The sequence below is a fragment of the Rhinichthys klamathensis genome, unplaced genomic scaffold (assembly GCF_029890125.1).
Source record: "Rhinichthys klamathensis goyatoka isolate OS25496 unplaced genomic scaffold, OSU_Roscu_1.1 h1tg000599l_1, whole genome shotgun sequence".
In the NCBI taxonomy this organism is placed as follows: domain Eukaryota; kingdom Metazoa; phylum Chordata; class Actinopteri; order Cypriniformes; family Leuciscidae; genus Rhinichthys; species Rhinichthys klamathensis.
In genome coordinates this window covers 649298-667278 of record NW_026607054.1, presented here as the reverse complement: position 1 = coordinate 667278, position 17981 = coordinate 649298, and the positions used below count along the sequence as shown (strand labels likewise).

Genomic DNA, 17981 nt, shown 5'->3' with positions numbered 1-17981 from the left:
AGAAAGAGGAGGTCTGTGGCACAAGCAAGCAAAAAAGGCCCCAGAAACTGATTGAAAGGTAATTTACTCCACTCAAGAATGCAAAAAAGTGCATGTGAAAACATATTTTGAATGTACTTCATGAATACTGCATACTGTACTGTTAGCGGAAAACTAATAACAACACCATAACAAACAACGACAAACAACATTGAAACAAAATGACACCAGCAAAGCAATTGCCATTTTTTAGCAACTCAGGCTTGCAGACATAGACATAATAATTAATATCACACTGCAACCTCATGGTCAAGACCACTTCAATAATTACATTTTCCTCATATATAATATATGTAAACAGCAGAAACACCACCACCTGAGTGATACTGTTATAATTTTTCACAAGTTCATATCGTCCCTTATACAAGGCAAGTGCAAGTTTGCAATCAAAGAGATACTAAATGAACCATACCTGACTCTGAAGGGCTTGCTGTTGATAAAGTGAAATCCTAGCCTTGGTATTTTCATCTGTAGTAGGACTGAGAGGCTTAGGGTCTGACAGAGATCTCTGAATATTCTTCATCGGGCGGGGAAGGGCCTGATGTCTCTGTGATGGCTCGGCAATACAGGACTTCTGCTGTGGGGTGACATGTGCTTTATTCAGCCTCTCGCTAGAAGAGAATGATGTTTCTATGATGCGTTGTGGAGAAGAAAGAGGAGAAACAGGGGAATACAGCACCTGTGGAGATTTAGGTTGTTGCCGGATCAAGCTGGACAGAGACTCATTATGCAGGTGATGCTGCTGGTAACCGAACTCCAAAGGATCAGGCCTCCGCCTCCCAAACTTCCCAGAACTCTGTTGACCTGGGGAGAGTGAATCAGCTGAACCAACTAACTGGATACTGGTGGGACTGACAGTGGTAGCAATGCTTATCTGTGGAATAACTATGCTTTGAGACTGAGTCTCAGGGTCAGTTTGGCAAGCTAAGCTTTGACCCTTCTGTGTTCTCTCAGGACCAGAAATATAGTGGACAATTTCAACCTTGTTGGGGTCTGGGATGGTGACATGTATGCTCGGGGATACTCTAACCAGCTGCTCTGTCTCTGTTTGGCAAGAACAATCTTGAATGGTCTGGATGGCAATGCTGGAGGATGCTGTCTTAGCAGTTGAAGTGGTTAATGGAGATGCTTCGGATTTGTGGTCTACACCAGATTCAGCAGAATGTCTTGAGTAACGGGAACGTCTGCGTCTAACTGGCTGCTCCCACTCTGCCTTGTCTTCGTCATCATCTGTCTGAACACTGCAGTCCACACTGCGCTTAGTCCGTCGTCTTCTTGATACCAGATACCTCTCCTCTCCATCTTCATCATCTGTTTGCACACTGCAGTCTACACGTCTTTGGGGGAACATTGTCACTTCTCCCTCATTTCCATCTTGCAGTCGAGGCATAGATCTTTGTTTACGCATGGACCAGATTGCTGGCTGATCTTCACTATTTCTCAAGCATATCTCTGATGTAGAGTTTGGTAGTGATCTTAAGAAAACCTGGACATCATTATACAACATATCTGAGGCCAATTCCTGTGACTGAATCATTCTGCCAGCTTGATCACTCAGGATTTGAGTATTTGAACTGGCTGCAGCAACAGCTGTTGCAGTCTTCTGTCTCTTTTGTTCCTCAAGCTGCTGCTGTAACTGTTGTTGCAAAGACTGTATCTGGTCAAGCTGCTGTTTTTGTTGAGCTAGTTGCTCTCTCTGCAGGACCAACTGGCTTTCTCTCTCAGTTTGCTGCTGCTGCAAAACTTGTTGCTTTATAGTCTGCAATTCCTGAATCTCTCGCTGTACAAGTATCTGCTCTTTTTCTCTATGCCTCTGCAACTCTGAACGCTCCCGCTCAAGCTCTTCCTGAAGCCTTTGCTGTCGCAATTTTTCCAGCTCCACTCTCTCTCTCTCAATTTGCAAAAGTTGTTCCTGCTGTTGATGCAGTCTTTCCTCTGTTTCTTTTTCCTGAGTTGGAGCAAGATTTCTGATAGCAGTAGCAGTAGGTCTACCTCCTTGAGATGATGGGGGTGGCTGTGTTTTGGGAGGAATAGGATGACCCTGCACTGGAGGATAAGGTTGAGCAGACGATTTAGATTGTGGTAGTTGGTGATGTAATAGAGGCTGGGCAGTGGGCTTGGCCTGAAGGTAGGGCTGAGATAGATTCATTGGTTGCAACTGGATCTCAGGTTGGCTCATTGCCACGGCTACTGGTGTTGAAATAGGTGCTGATATGACAGAACCAGCAGGTACAGAAGAGGACTGAATTGGTTGTGTAACAGTTCCAGCTACTGTTAAGCTTACTGGAGAATTACCAAGGTACAATGGAGTATCTTGAACTGTTGTGATAGACTCAGGTACTTTTATAGATGTTGTAAGAGGGAGAGGATTAGGTGTAGGACATTGGAAAAGTGTCTGCCCAGTCATTGGAGCTAGTGGCGATCTAGTTAGGCTTGCCAATGGTACTGGTGTCATATTTGGTGTAGGGTAAGGTCTGTATACCCCTCTTAATAAAGGACGTAGCATAGAAGCTGGCTGGGTTGTAATTGGAACTGTAGATGCAATTGGTGTGTTTATAGTTGAATAGATCATCCCATCAGCTGATCTAATAGCTGATGGATACATAGCTCGAAGACTGGCTTGTCTTGCATTTATGAGATCAGTTAGAGCTTGACTATGGGAAAGAGGCTTTCCATCTGAGCTGTACTTGAAACCAAATCTAGGACTTTGGTGCAGATTCATTCTACTAGGCGGACCACTGCTTCTTTCGGTGCCCAACTGTAATATATCAGGGTTACTACTATATCTATCTATGGAGTTAAGAGCTGCACACATGCGACTTATCTCCCTAGCAGTTGTGGCACTGTACTGGGCAAGATTAGACTCTGCAAAATCACCTGAGAAATATCCATAATCTGAGCTCATATTGGTCAAGGAGCTGTACCTTCTAATTGGTAGATCAGCAACATCATCCTGACGAAGATCTGTGTAGGAGCCATATTGAAGCCCCATGCCAAGGTACCCTCCATCATAGCCATCCTTTACTGTGTCTGTGAATAATTCTCCAGAGCCATGAAAAGGGGGATCAAACTTGGCTGAATATGATGACAATCCTGCCTCTGCAAGGTTGGTTTCAGACATTGATGGTTGAAGCCGTCCAGGGAGAGGCAATGTGTATGATTTAATTGCGTAATCTTGGTATGTCTGTCCATCTTGCCGTAAATCAAGTTGTGTTCTTGATGATAGCTTAGAAGTCTCATCTGTGACTGGTTTCTGGGAGAATGGACCACCCACACAGCTGCCACCAAAGGGCAGGTTATAAACCATGTCACAGCAAGTCACTTGATTTTCTGATTTTATTTGCCCAGTTAAATTCATCGCATCCTGGCCTTCCTCTGATTTGATAAGTTGTGTGATAGTAGCTCCTTGTGCAGCGCCATCTATCTGGACCATCATCACATGAGGCTTGACGTTTGTTAGATTCATGATTCCTGTCTCTGATGGCTTTCCTCTTAACTCAAGCGAACCTCCAACACTATAAACCTCAGATGTCATAGCCGGTGAGATGATATTAACCTCTGTGGCAGTGCTTGTCTGAGTGACAAGCATATCCTTTTTGATTAGAGGTAGTTGGCTAGATAAGTTCAACTGAGCAAAAGAGGCAGCTTGTTGTTGTTGAAGTTGATGATGTTGCTGAAGCTGCTGCTCAAGAAGTTGTTGTTGTTGTTGAAGCTTCTGCTGCTGTTTAAGTAACTGCTCTTGCTGGATACTCAGGTCTTCCAGCTTAGCATCAATCTTTGGTATAGATGGATCAATTTGTGGTGGCTTGTTTGGTGCCAGGCAAACTACTGTTCCCATATCTTTGCCCAAATCAACTCTGTTTTCAAGAGGATCACAATAGAGCACAGGGTGCTTAGGCTGAGACATGAACATAGATGCAGCTACAGTAACACTGACAGTTGTAGCTATTGGTGTCACAACATGCAGCTGCTCCTGTGTATTCAGGTTCATTATTAAGGGCTGAATAGTTGTGGATTGACGAATGGGGCTTCCTTCAACAGACCCAGAAAATTTTCGAGATTCTGTGGCTAAGGAAGTCAAATCCATTCCTTGGTCAGTCATGATAATTGGTGTTGGCTTTATGCCAGTTCGTAGATCTACTACACTTCCACTCTGTAACCTGTGTCCCAGCTCAATTCTTGAAGTACCGGGAACTGTGGAAATGCGACAAAGGGAAATGTTTTCCATTGACATTGATCCACGTGTGTACATGCTAGCAGTGGTGACCATGCTAGTTCCAACACTAACTTTTTCAGCTCTATAGCTTTTGTATAAACCATGCTGTGGTGATATTTGATGTGGTGGAGTATCAGGAGGGCTGACAGGAGGCGAGTAGGCTTCAAATGTTGATTGGCGGCTAAACCTTGTCGGTGAAGACAAAGGAGATGTTGCTGTGTTGACTGTAACTGGCTTTGGTGGACTAGTGGGCTCAAGCTCTTCTGTTCTAATCATAAAATGGATATCTTGAGAGGACTGCTGTCTAAAAAGGCATGGTGAAACAACCCCATGTGAAGTCTGAGTGCCCTGTGCCATAACTGGATAGGTGTGAGAAGCATTTCCAGATGAAGCTAACATTGAAGGGATAACTGTCTGAGTTGAAAGCTCAGCTGTTCTCCTAGCGAGAGATCGTGTTGGACTATGAAGAGGAGATGAAGTGGGAGAAACAGGAGGACTCCTTTCATGGTAAGTATAACACCTAATTGAACTTGGGCCAGATTCATTTATAGCTTCTGATGATGTTGAATTATCCCTCATTTGGAGTCCTTTGCTGATTGCCATTTTCCTTGCAGCACTTTCTCTTTGGTTGCAAGCCTGAGTGATTGCAGATATTTTTTGAGACACATTTGAAACACTAGCGGTGGTTGTGGTAGTCTGCCGACCATATAAATTGGGTTGTGTGCTGGACACTGTTTGACTGGCACTAGTTTGAGAGACAGTGACAATTTCCCTGGCATACACTCCATAAGCAGCAATAGTTGTGGCAGCAACTGCTGGTGTAATACCATTTTTACCTGTTTGATTTCTAAGTCTGTCTTTGGGCCCATCTTTTGAGAAATGCTGAGTTACTCTAACATCAGGTATCCGCCCTCCTGTCCCAGTTTCAGAAAATGATACTGGCGCTGAGAGCTGAGTGGGGCTTGTGCCAGGAGTCAGTAAAGCATTGCTTTGTTCCAGCAACTTAGCAAAGGCTGAGCTTGTATCTAGTAACTGCTTTTCTGAGTAGGACACATCCATCTCCATTTGGTCGTCAAGCTGCTTTGAAATGTTTTTTGAGGTCTGGCGGATCTCTTCATAGATATCAACCGTCTCCTCATTCTGAAAGTGAATACCATCTTGAGCAGTATACTCATATTCATCCTCAATATCTTGTCTGTTTCTAATGTCTGACTCTTGGTAGGTGTTTGTGCTGTACTGTTGTAAAGATTGCTGCGGTGTCTGCTGCTTTTGTAGTTTCTGCAACATCTCTGCTTTCCTCATCATTTCTTCATATACTTCTTCTGCACTTTTTAATTGCTTGCTACTCGAGGCAGTAGTTGTAGCAGCTGTCGATGATGTAGTTTGTGGTTTTTCGGTAGGAGAATAAAGTGACATAAAGGTTGGTAGGTTGTACTCACTACCTGATTTGTACAGCTTTGATGAAATTTCATAGCCCTCGCCATCTGAGTCAGCCGAAGGAGAGTATTCTGAGCAGGAGGATCGGTGGAGTTCCTCCATCTCGGCTGCCTGTCTTAGCTCTTCTGTTGGAGAAGCATCCTCAATTGGGGATAGATTGCTGGGGGGAGTCTTGGATCGTTCTCTACGTCTTTGTGCTCTAAGCTCTTCTTTGTCACGTTTTGTTTTTCGGACAGTGCTTCGTATTCTCTGTTGCTCCACTTCCCTCATCTTTTCCTGCTCCCTTAGGAGTTCTTCTTCTTCCCTCAATTCGTCTTCTTCTGAAGAATCCTCAATGGTAGGTAGGAGAGGGCCATGAGAGCGATGCCTGGCCTTCCTCTGCTGCTTCGCCTCCTCCAGACGCTGCCTGCGACTAGGACTACTGTCACTGTCATCTTCCATAGAGGATATGGAAGTAGGGGATATCCCCGAGGTGTAGCTAGAGGTGGTAGGTGGGAGGGTGGAGGAATATTCCCCTCTCGACCTTTCTTCTGGAGAACCTGTGAGGCTTTCCATCTCCAGCTCAGGTTCTCTGTCGAGACTCAGGTCATTGTCATTGTTTAATTCCATGTCTCGACTATAACTGCTGGTGTTGTTCAATTCGATAGTCTTGAATCTGCGCAACCCTCCTTGCGAGGCCATGAGGTCCTCTTCAGCTGATCCTTTGTATACATCACTTGTTGTTGTACTCTCCTCCTCAAAGCTACTAGAGTGGTATGTGAGACGGCGCTTTTCTTTTCCTGCATCACTAATGTGCTTTTGTGTCTTTTTTAACTTTTTGTAGCCATAGCCTTCATCCTCATCATCGTCCTCTTCTTCCATTTCTTCTTCTTCATCCACATTATCCTCATCTGCACTCATCTCCATAATTTGCCTCCTCATAAACTCCTCATCAGTAATCTCTTCAGGTTCAACATTTCTTTTTTTATGGCCACTCTTCTCTCCTACAGCAGCAATTGACCTAAACTCTCCCTCAGTTGGATCTTCCTCCTCTTCCATAATGCCTTCAAGGTCCTCATCTGAGTCAAATTCCTCTGGACTGATTGATATTGAGCGAGACTGATGCTTCCTTAAGTCACCGTGTTGCTGTTTTCCTCGCTTTTTGTCCTGTGCTCTTTCTCCTTCAGATGAAAATTTAGACTCTAGAAGGGGTCGCATGGAGCTCTCCAGCTTAATCAGCTCAGACGGACTTGGTGGTGTATGGTGCCCAGTCAGACCTCTCTCACTCATCTTCAGCTCTTCCTCCTGGATAAGACCAATAATTTCACTATGTGAACTGGAGATCCCATCAGAGGAATAGCCAGTGTCACTCAAACTCTGTGGGCTCCGAGATAAATCATGATTGCTGTTTGTCTTGGTGGTTTCCTGGGAGACCAAAAAACACATATACAAAAGATACACTTAGACAAACAAATGCTGGTGCACACCATAAATTCAATCTATAGAGTGATACTCTATCAATCAGTACACCGAGCCCTCTCTTTATAAATCTGAAAATATTCTGTTAAGAGCATGGTTTATTGAAAATCTGACAATACTATGCAACAAGCAATGAAAAGATATACAAGTTCACTTTGGCCTCTTTTTGAAAGTAATTTTAAGGTTAAAAATATTTGAGATTAAAATTTGCAAAATGATGGAGATATTACTATGAGCTAATGGCTTACCTCATAGTATTTGGTAATACTCTGTAATTCTTTCTTTTCCTCTTTTGTAGGTGTCTGAAGCGACTCTGTTGTTCCTCTCTTCAGAGTTGGTTTATTGTCCCTATCGTCAAGGTCAGGCCCCTTAATAAGTTTGGGTGCAATTTCCTTCCTCACTTCTTCACAAATAAATGCAGCAGTTGTAGACACAGGAGGTTTTGTAGCTGTAGTAGGCTGTGCAGATGTTTTTATACCAATTGCTGGTCTAGCTAGGGGGGAAGAGAAACCACTCTGTTGAGAAACTGGAGGTTTCTGCTTTGGTGACATTGCCTGAAGCCCTTGCTGCTGCTTGCTGGGAAGTTGCTGATGCCGAGGGGAACCCACCGGTTGACGGCTGGGAGATGAAGGTAGAACTGGAAGAGGGTCAAGTCCACCAGACATCAGTCTCTGAGTCTGACAGTTCAGACAGAGCCATTCTTTCTTCTGCAAAACAACAGGGAAGTTCAAGTTCAATACTCAGAATCACAAGATGATCTTTATTTTGAAAAAGGTACACAAAGTAACAAATATGAAAAAGTTATTAAAAAAACATAGAACAATGTTGCAAACAACATATTGAGTGAATACATAAATGAGTAAACTGTTGAGTGAATTATAAAAAAAAAAACACAGTTTTGGCAAATAATTGCATTAAAGTCGCGATTAAACATGAGGTAGTAACAGAACTTTACATCCGTATTGTGACATACATCCAAGTGTAATGGATTAAAAGAGTGAGACTCGGTCGCATCTATCGGTTGTTGATTGGATTTTGAGATGTGCGTACTGCACTCAAAAATTGATGCAAGCTTGCAGTCGACTGTGAAAGGGCAGGGTTTAAGAGCACACAATGATTGAGAAGTCTGGCATACACCACCAGAGAGAAGACTGCCATTTTCACAGAAAGATTAAACATTATTTTGATTAAACATTATGAGGTAATGTGAAGATGATAACTCTAAGACTCTGAAGACTCTAAAATGCTATCTGATGTTTATTCACATCTTCAAAGCATCCATTCACTCAGGGGTATCAAACTCATTTCTTGAATGGCCTAACCCTGCTCCAACACACATACCTGTAGTTTTCAAATAACCATGTAGGACTTGATGAGCTGGATCAGGTGTGTTTAATTAGGGTTGAAGTTTAACTCTGCAGGGGCTGTTTACACGACACCATTTTCGACTAAAACGCAAAACTTTTTATGCGTTTTGGCCGCTTGTTTACACGACAATGCCGTTTTGGGCGCCTGGAAACGCAAAGTTTTGAAAATGGGTTTCAAAGTGCACGTTTTTGAAACCGGTCTCCGTGTAAACAACAAAAATGCTAATTTCTGAAGACGATGACGTCATGCACATGCGCATTACATGTTCAGTCTTTAGTGTTTCATCGCCATCTAATGGCCTGGCAGCAGAATACATGGTTTTTATTTGTTTTCGTGGATCCATGTGAATGGGGATTGTTTTGACAATGTTGTCGTCTGTACGCGGAAAACTTAAAGGAAAAACTTCTCAGTTTTAAGCATATCGTTGTCGTGTAAACGTACCCTAAGTTTTACATCCCTGGTCCATTGTTTTGTGGTGCAAATGCCCCATTCAGTTCCAGTCTCCCCTGCACACATTCACACCTCCCCGGCTGGGATATGGATCTAAATATTATTTTTCCTTTATTATATTTACTGATGCCTTTCCATTCACACTGTTTTAATCCCTCATTTCTTTGATCAGACTTTTTACTTCACCATCTTTGACTTTGTATCAAATGCCCTTAAAAAAAAAGAAGAAACATTCCAATGATATTTACTTTTCCAAATAAGTCATAACACATAATCACTCCTGGTAACAGGCCCATAAGGGCTAGCTAGAATGTTTGCTTGACACAGCATCAAAACATGATAATTTATGAGATTTAAACCATGTTTTTTGCTCCAAACTCACTTTATAACATCAGTCGAGTGTTTGAAATAACCTTCTGTGATCCCATGTTGCTTCTTATCCCAAAATGAGGCAGAAAATATATTATTTTAGAGTATTCTGGGTAGCACTTTAGAATACTGTTCTGTCATTAATGAATAACTACACAGATACAAATGAGAAACACAATATTAACATTCTTATTTTTAACTGTTAACTTATATAAAACCTTGAAAAAACAAATCAGTGCACTCTAAAAAATGCTGGGTTAAAAATAATCATTGCTAAAACAACCCAGCTTGTTGGGTTGTATACATTAACCCTGGGTTATTTGCTGGGTTGTTTTTGACATAATGCTGGGTTAATCAATCTGATATTGAAGGGATTATCAGAAGGGATTATTAAATAAAAATCTCTATTATATACTCTATATAGGACAAGGACACTTTATATAATATATTTTTTTATTCAATGGCAAGTCAGTCTTTTACAATCATAAAATACTCAAAAACATTTAGGAAGTTTCAAGAGCAGCCTCTGGGAATCAGTGAGAGGAAAACTGTTCCAGTTCATTCAGTGACAATCTTATTCTATTCATATATTATATATTATTCATGTTTGCATCAACAACAGGTTTACCTTGTGCCATCTCATCTGTCAGACATTTACACTTCAACCTGCCAAACGAATAGCGCAAACACAGCCATTGAGTAAGAGGAGCATATGGCAACTTTCTTAAAGACTACGACGTTACATGATCATTCTCCATTCGTTTGGTGGAGGTGAAACTTCTTTATGTTCTGGAAGTTCGCTCAGAGTGTATATATGCTGCTTTGTAGATGCCTAGTGTTCAAGCATTTGTTAGCAAAAAATTTATCCTCCTCATTTAAGCACATATGTGTTTATGCACACTTTTAGAATTTATGCACATCTTGGCATTTCCATCAAGTGTTTATAAGATATCCCAAAATGTTCATAAAAATTGGTGGAAACATAGCTATTGACATGACTGGTAACTGAGTGATTGAAAACCAGCCCTTTTTTGTGTGTGTGTGTGCGTGGTTGCCCTATGCCACCCATGAGTGGTTGACCATGTCACCCAGATGCCTAAATCCGCTACTATACACACACACACACTGTTAGGACTGACACCCATGTCATTTCGCTGCTCGTATGGACAGATGATTTGCATCATAACACTAGAATATGACACACGCATTATCAGTACCAGCTTATAAACCTGCAGTGCTTTGGAATGTACTTGAATGGACAATGGGTTTGAATGAACAATAGCCATGCAGAAAATACAACACTCATGTCTAGGCCTCTCCCTGTGAACACAGTTACTCTACACACATCACAATTCCCACCACACAGTAGAACATTAAAACTGCTTTCTTTCTGAGAGGGATTCCGCTGGCACTCAATATGAACAAAGAAGGATTAAAGACTGAGAAAGAGAGGAATGTGAAGAAAAGAAGAAATAGTTTCAGTCCATTACATTACAAGATGAGTGTAGCTCCTTACCTCCACCAGATGTGGTGTGGGATTGAAACCACAAAGATTGCACACCTCTGTATGACACTGGGTGCAGGACCTGTAGTTTGGCGGTTCTGTTGTTCCGACATTGAACGCAGTCTTGCATAGTGGACAGGTGACGTCTGGCTTCTGGATAACTGGCTGAGTTGGAGGCTGAGTTGCTGGCTGCTTTAGCGGTGACTGCTGTGGTGTTGTTTGATGGTGTGACGGCGACTGCTGTTGTTTCGGCCCTTTTTGTTGGTGCACTGGTGACTGCTGCTGCAGAGGCTGTTTCTGAAGGGGGGCTCCAGGACCTTTAGGGAACATGACTCCTCCTGGGCCTGTTTTGGCAGTGCCAGGTGGCCCTGCTGCAGGTTTAGCACTAGCCCCAATGGTAGCATCACTAAAGATCACCCTTGTCCCCTGGGCAGTCGGGTTACGGGCAGGTGAGGGCTGCTGTGAGGATCCAGGAAGAGGGTCAACAGAAATAAGGGTGCTTGCCTGGTTTAGGAGAGACGCCCCAAAACCAAACAGCTTAGTTAGACCATCTTGAGGTGGCTCGTGGGAGGGTGGGTGATGGGCTGGGGAGCTTCCGGCACTCCGGGCCTTATCGGGTTGACCTCCAAGCCGCACTGGAGAGCCCCGCCCCAGATCGGACTGCGATTGTGCCTTTGCTAAGCCAGGTAAAGGCACTGCCCCTGGATGAGGAATCCGCACTGGTTGGGCCATTTTTTCTGGACTTTTTGGTCCTAATACCTGCCTTTGGGTATCCTTGGACCCAAACTGGGAACCTGAATGTGGTTGCTCTTTTTGTGTCTGGAGACCAGCTTGTGGCCCACTGTGAAGTCCAGTCTGGTTAGGTCCAGTAGGACCAATCTGTCTCTGGACCCCAGAGAACGCTTGAGTCTGAGGCTGGATTTTTGTCTGTGCCTGCGTTTGGGATTGTAACTGCGGTGTGGGCTGAGCTGGGGGTTGGGTCTTGGGTATGGGGTCAGCCTTAGGTTGATGAGAGGGAGAATGTATCTGCTGCTGACTCTTGGACCGTGGTGTAGTCATGTTTATTCCCAAAGCCCGCTGCATCTGGCAGTTTAAACAGAGCCACTCCTTGACCTGTTGAAGAAACACATATTAGTGCATTACTTAGAGAAAGATACACACTCCATTCAGAATTTGGAATCACTTTTTTTTCCAAATTATTTTAATTGACCAAGGACACATTAAAATCACAATGAAAATTTTATGGAATATTGCAGTGTTTATTAAGGGGCCAAGCACGTATTGTAATTGTTAGTGTTCTTATTCTTCTTCTACCGCTCTGGAAGCCCATAGAACCGTTTGCAAGAAAGGTATGAAATTTGGTACACAGATAGAGGGCAGTCTGAACATTAACCACAGCTAATTTGGAGTCTTTAACTCAACCCCTCTAGCACCACCAACTGTCCAAATTTGCACTCACGTTTATGCTAATAACTTTTGAACTGTGGGGCTAGAAACAATTTTGCCATAGTCGGCTGAAACTCCTGTCCGAACTCCTCTTAGACCGATTGTTCATTTTTCTCCAAATTCGAGTCAGATCATCTTCAGACCATGCCGGCAAAAAATATAGACAAAACCGTTTTCGTATACCGCATCAACAAAATTGATGGCATGATGCCAAAACGACTCTGAGGCTGTATCTCTGCAATGCGTTGGCATATTGACACCAAACTCTGCTTGTGTTATTGTCACCTTACTCTGACCACACCACATCAATGTGGTCACAGCGCCACCTATTGGTCGCTTCTCTTCTGATGATAAGGTCAGGGCAACCTGTTACTCACATGAGATCCACCAATGGCCAACCACAACCATCCAATCGATTCCCCACGGGCAAAATCAAAACCGCCCTACATTTGTTCTAGAAGCCGTTTCACTCGGATATACGTCACAATAGGCAAGAAAAGACTTCTGTTTCATCTGATATTGCTGTTATATCTGATTTTTACTCAAAACTACAGCTACAAATATAAATACACCCTTGTAAACGTATGCTTTCAAGTACTACTGACAGTGAATTCTTCCACTACACCTTGAGAATACAACATTTGGTGCACCTGCCTTACTGAACGACAATTGACCTCTCGGTAAGCCCCTCCCCTTGAACACAGATGAGCCAATGGCAGTTGAGAATCAGTTGCACGGGACCGGAACTCGGACATCTTTAGGTTTCAGCGCCATAGAGAAACATTGGAAGATCCGAAGCTCTCATCGGTTTGATGGTAAATGGTAAATGGACTGTATTTATAATAGCGCTTTCAACAGAACCATGGCCACCAAAGCGCTTTACATATTGCCACACATTCACCCATTCATTCACACTGACAGCCATGCAAGGCGCCATCCAGCTCGTCGGGAGCAGCTGGGGTTAGGTGTCTTGCTCATGGACACCTCGACACTTGGTCAGGTGGAACCGGGGATTGAACCACCAATTTTCCGGTTTGTAGACAACCTACATGAACCACTGAGCCACTGCCGCCCCAGTGATTTGAAAAATGGTAAAACGATGTGGCTGGGGTTCTTGTATCACTGATTCCAGGTATCCTGAGAGGATGGGCATGGGTATTCATGTATTGAATCACCGTACTGTGAGTGTGTTCACCAGCGCGTTTCAAAAGTATGATAAGATTTGCGCAAACGGACCAATTATCTGCGCAATACAACTAAAGCCCGGTTTATTTATAATATCAATGATGTGAGCGCATTAACCTGGTTCCCTAAGGATTCAATCACAAGAAGACAAAAATGTTCATTTTCTGGTTGTCATACTCTCATTAAGTTATAATTAAAGTTAGTGAGTCCATGCTAACATACAAACCTAAATAGCTAACTGTTCTCACATCATGTACAGTGTAGGTCAAAAACACCCGATGGTTTAAAAACAGCCATCTGCGATCGTGACGACCGTAACATGAGGCTTCTCCCGCTTGCATTGTGATCTGTAGTCCTCACTTCCAAATTAATCTTGTTACCTACCATATTTATTTTAAAATCTTTTATATATCGCTCAATGGCACATTTAAGTCCCACTAGAATGCTCCTTGACAAGAGGTGGTCCTTCTGTGTCCAAAATTTATCAAAAACCTCTAAGGATTTTCACACTGACAGCTGTCACTGTAAGACAGTTAGCACCTCCGTTTGTTTGTCTGAGATAGCAACAGTGACTAAGGGGGTGGGGCTTACCGATCAATTAACCAAACTGAACTTAAATATGACCAGTCCAGCATTGATTTCATTGAAAAACAAAATAAAGGAGGATGCCACAGAAGACACACATGCAAAAACTAAAGCTTAATCAATAAGAATAAAACCAATCATGTAGCAGGAATCCCATTTATTCAGAAGTCTTACCCCTATAAGGTGTGGGTTGGGGTTGAAGCCGCACTGGTTGCACGCTGTAGTGTGGCACTGGGTACACTTGTTGAAGTTTGGCGAGCCATCAACATTTGTTAACTCTGTAGTATTGCAGACTGGACAGAGCTTACTGCTGGGCATTGGTGCTATCTGGGGTACGGAGTATGGCGAAGTTGGCGCGCTAGCTCTATCAGGAGAGACTGACGGTGAGCGGCCTCTTCGCCCGCCGCTGCTGAAGTCCACCTGGAGGTTGCGTCTGGAGGCGTGTTGTCCAGGGCTTTGGTTGGGTCCCATGCCCCCGGGTGAAGGTTGAAATTGAGACTGATGTGTAGAAGTGGTCTGGGGATGTCTAGGTCCATCATGCACTGCCTTTTTGTAAGGGCTTCCACTTGCTTGCATGCCAAAGTCACCACCTGGCCCCCGATCGCTAGCAGTTCCATAGCTTAGGTTTGGGCTTGATGGTGGGCCTCCTCCTCCGGCCAGCCTAAATGATGCAAAAAGAGAAGCAGAACATCTGATTAATCTTGTGCACCTTTTTAACAAGCCTGCTCTTAACATATCAGCCATTTAGGTAGCCTGATATCACTTCAAGTGAGGAGCAAGGCATTAAAAAGCTCAGCTCAGTTATTAATTTACATTACACTTACATTGAATCATTTAACAGACACTTTTATCCAGGCCAATGCACATGCACAAGCAAATGATCATACAGGTACCAACAATATTCACAGTACCACAATACCAAGTTTCAGGAGGTTATGGTACAGACTCTAGAGAAGAAGAAAAGAAAAGCAGAAAAGTAAAATAGTAAAGTGCTTTGTTTTTGTGGTTTTGGTTTAGTTGCGTATGTGTTTCAGCACTTTCTTGATGGTTGTGCTGGTCTCAACAGATCAGTCCTTCAAAACAATCTGAACAAACCTTAATTATTATGAGGTGGATACAGGACTGAGACCAATGCTGTGAAGCCAGCCAACTGAGCAATGAATGAACACAAACACGTTCTAGACTGGATAAAATCATATGATGCATGAAACATTGCATATCATCCAAACAACATGCATATTCGCAAGTTCTCATCTTCTGTACATCAGATGTTAGCTTATAACCTTTCATTAATGTACGGTTTGTATCACTCCTTTTCCTTTTTTTTTAAATTGAGTTTCTGTGATCACACGTACTCCATTAGAGCAGATTTTGGCTCCTGATTGAGAAAAACCTGTGATTACTCATTGAAATCAATGTGTTAATTGAGTTTCTAATGAATATTCATGTTTGAGCATGTTTGCATCCTTTTCACTTCTCTTTAAAACATGAACTAAGCTTTAGTTTGACCATGGCTTCGGGGTTCCCTATGGTTGGGAATATGTTTCAATAAAGGATGTAAATTTACATAAGAAATCACCTGACATTGGTCAAGATTAAAGCATACTGAAAATGGAAATTACCCACGCAGTACAACAGTTGCTTTTGCTATTGCTCCCAAGCACAGTCATGCAAGGTTTTCACATTTTCCCCTTGGGTTAGGGTTAGGGTTAGGGTTAAGAACATGGCCAGCTAGTATTGAGACCTGTTTGATTATATTTCTGAGCTCAGGATAATATTAGAGTACTTGTGGCCAGTATACTTGATAATACTTGATATGGCCAGCAGCCATATCCCCCTGTAGCCCAAGACTGGTCACCCACTGAAGCTAAGCAGGGCTGAGGCTGGTTAGTACCTGGATGGGAGACTCCTGGGAAAACCAGGTTGCTGCTGGAAGAGGTGTTAGTGACGCCAGCAGGGGGCGCTCACCCTGTGCTCTGTGTGGGTCCTAACGCCCCAGTATAGTGACGGGGACACTACTGTCAAAGAGCACCGTCCTTCGGAAGAGACGTTAAACCGAGGTCCTGACTCTCTGTGGTCATTAAAAATCCCAGGATGTCCTTCGAAAAAGAGTGGGGGTGTAACCCCAGCATCCTGGCCAAATTTGCCCAGTGGCCCCCATCCATCATGGCCTCCTAATCATCCCCATATACTGATTGGCTTCATCACTGTCTCCTCTCAACCAGTAAGCTGGTGTGTGGTGGGCGTTCTGGCGCAATATGGCTGCCGTCGCATCATCCAGGGGGTGCTGCTCATTGGTGGTTGTTCCCCTTTCCATATGTAAAGCTCTTTGAGTGCCCAGAAAAGCGCTATATAAATGTAACAAATTATTATTATTATTATTATTCCAGTTAATGTGCCATTGAGACAGATTCAAGAGAATTAGTATGGGTAGGTACGAAAACTCTGATTGGCTTGTGACTGTTCTACAGTAAGTTTCAGTCGGTTGAGTGACTGATTTCACAGACTCATAAAAGAGTAGGAAAAAAGTACCTGGAGGACGTACTACTTCCAGTGAGATCCTGAAGTATGCATCTGATGGACACTTCACTATCCCATGAGGCCATGGGAGAGGATTTGTGAATGAAGGTGAAGTGACACAACTGATGCTGGTAGGTGAGATGACAGACTGATATTTGAACTTGACTGATAGATTCCTATATTAGAGGGGGTTGGTGACTGATGGAAATGGAAGCTTTGACTATGGAGTGGAAGAATGATGTCTCTGTTTTAAGTAAGAGATAATGTACATCCAGCCGGTTGTTATGTCAGAATAAACCCGACAGGGTGATCAGGATCAGGTCTTCATCAGCCTGAAGGGGTTTATTCTGCAATAACACACACACACACACACCTGAAGAGGTTTATTCTGTGATCACACACACACACACACACACACACACCTGAAGAGGTTTATTCTGAGATAACAACCGGCTGAGCGTACATTATCCCACTTATTACACGGCTTCTTCCCACATAAGTAAATAATTAGACACAAAATATTGATCTGATTCTAAATATTTTATTAGCTCTTTAAACACAAAGTGGAGAGAGCAGTTTCAGCGGCGAGATCAAACTAGACGGACATTTAAGAGATACGGTATACAGTCATAACACTTATTACACAGCATTTCACCACATAAATAATTATGGGGATTACAGATATTAATCTGAGATTAAACTGTTTTAAAATTGCACCTGTTTGTATCTTATAATCCAACAGTGAACAAAACAATAGTCACAAAATGGCTGCCGCTGCGTTTGTATGAAACAAGAGAGAGCGAGTCCACATTATTAAATAACTGTGCACAAAATATTGATTTGACTGAGTTTTAATATTTTATTAGCTCACCAAACGAGGAAAGACCGCTCCTAGCGAGTGTGTAGCGCTGAAGACTTCAGTGACCGGATGAGCCGGTGTTTCTGCTGTTATCTGGGAATAATACACCGCTGGATGTGTGATTGACCAATCAGAATCAAGCATTCCACAGAGCCATGTAATAAGCCTAAAGCACAGTCAGGTAGAGTAGATGGGTGTGTTGGATTCTCTTCAAGCCTCTTCATTTTTCCTATCACCAATTGGCAGTCTGTTCTTTTGCTCCATTACTTGAGTGCAGACAGCGGGCCAACTTCATTACATTCAGAACTGATGCAGCAAGTTAAAGTAAAGAGAACATGCACTGGAGGGGATGAGTGGCAAAACAAGGGATCATCAAGAGTGGGACGAGATGGGAAAAGTGGTCGCACACCTTATGGGGGATGAAAATATTGGCCGTATTCCTCTTCGGCTTCTTGCGAAGGCAAAACCCAGCCTTCCCGCTTGTTATGGCAAACTGATGTGGACTTGCCTTCACTAATGCTTGCCCGTGAAGAGTCTTGGGTTTT

General features: G+C 43.1%; 1 protein-coding gene across 5 annotated transcripts in view; it reads right to left on the bottom strand.

Moving 5' to 3' along the window:
* bsna (bassoon presynaptic cytomatrix protein a) overlaps positions 1–17981 on the bottom strand; it is a 62476-nt gene that overhangs the window by 18559 nt on the left and 25936 nt on the right. For 3 of the 5 annotated variants that reach the window (XM_056240453.1, XM_056240452.1, XM_056240456.1), the window contains exons 2-5: positions 14232–14718; positions 10854–11954; positions 7399–7857; positions 452–7096 (exon numbers count right to left, since the gene is read on the bottom strand). In XM_056240453.1, coding sequence (XP_056096428.1) covers positions 452–7096; positions 7399–7857; positions 10854–11954; positions 14232–14718 — 8692 coding nt within the window. The remainder of the gene's footprint in view (positions 1–451; positions 7097–7398; positions 7858–10853; positions 11955–14231; positions 14719–17981) is intronic. The other 2 variants (XM_056240454.1, XM_056240455.1) reach the window with 2 other exon arrangements.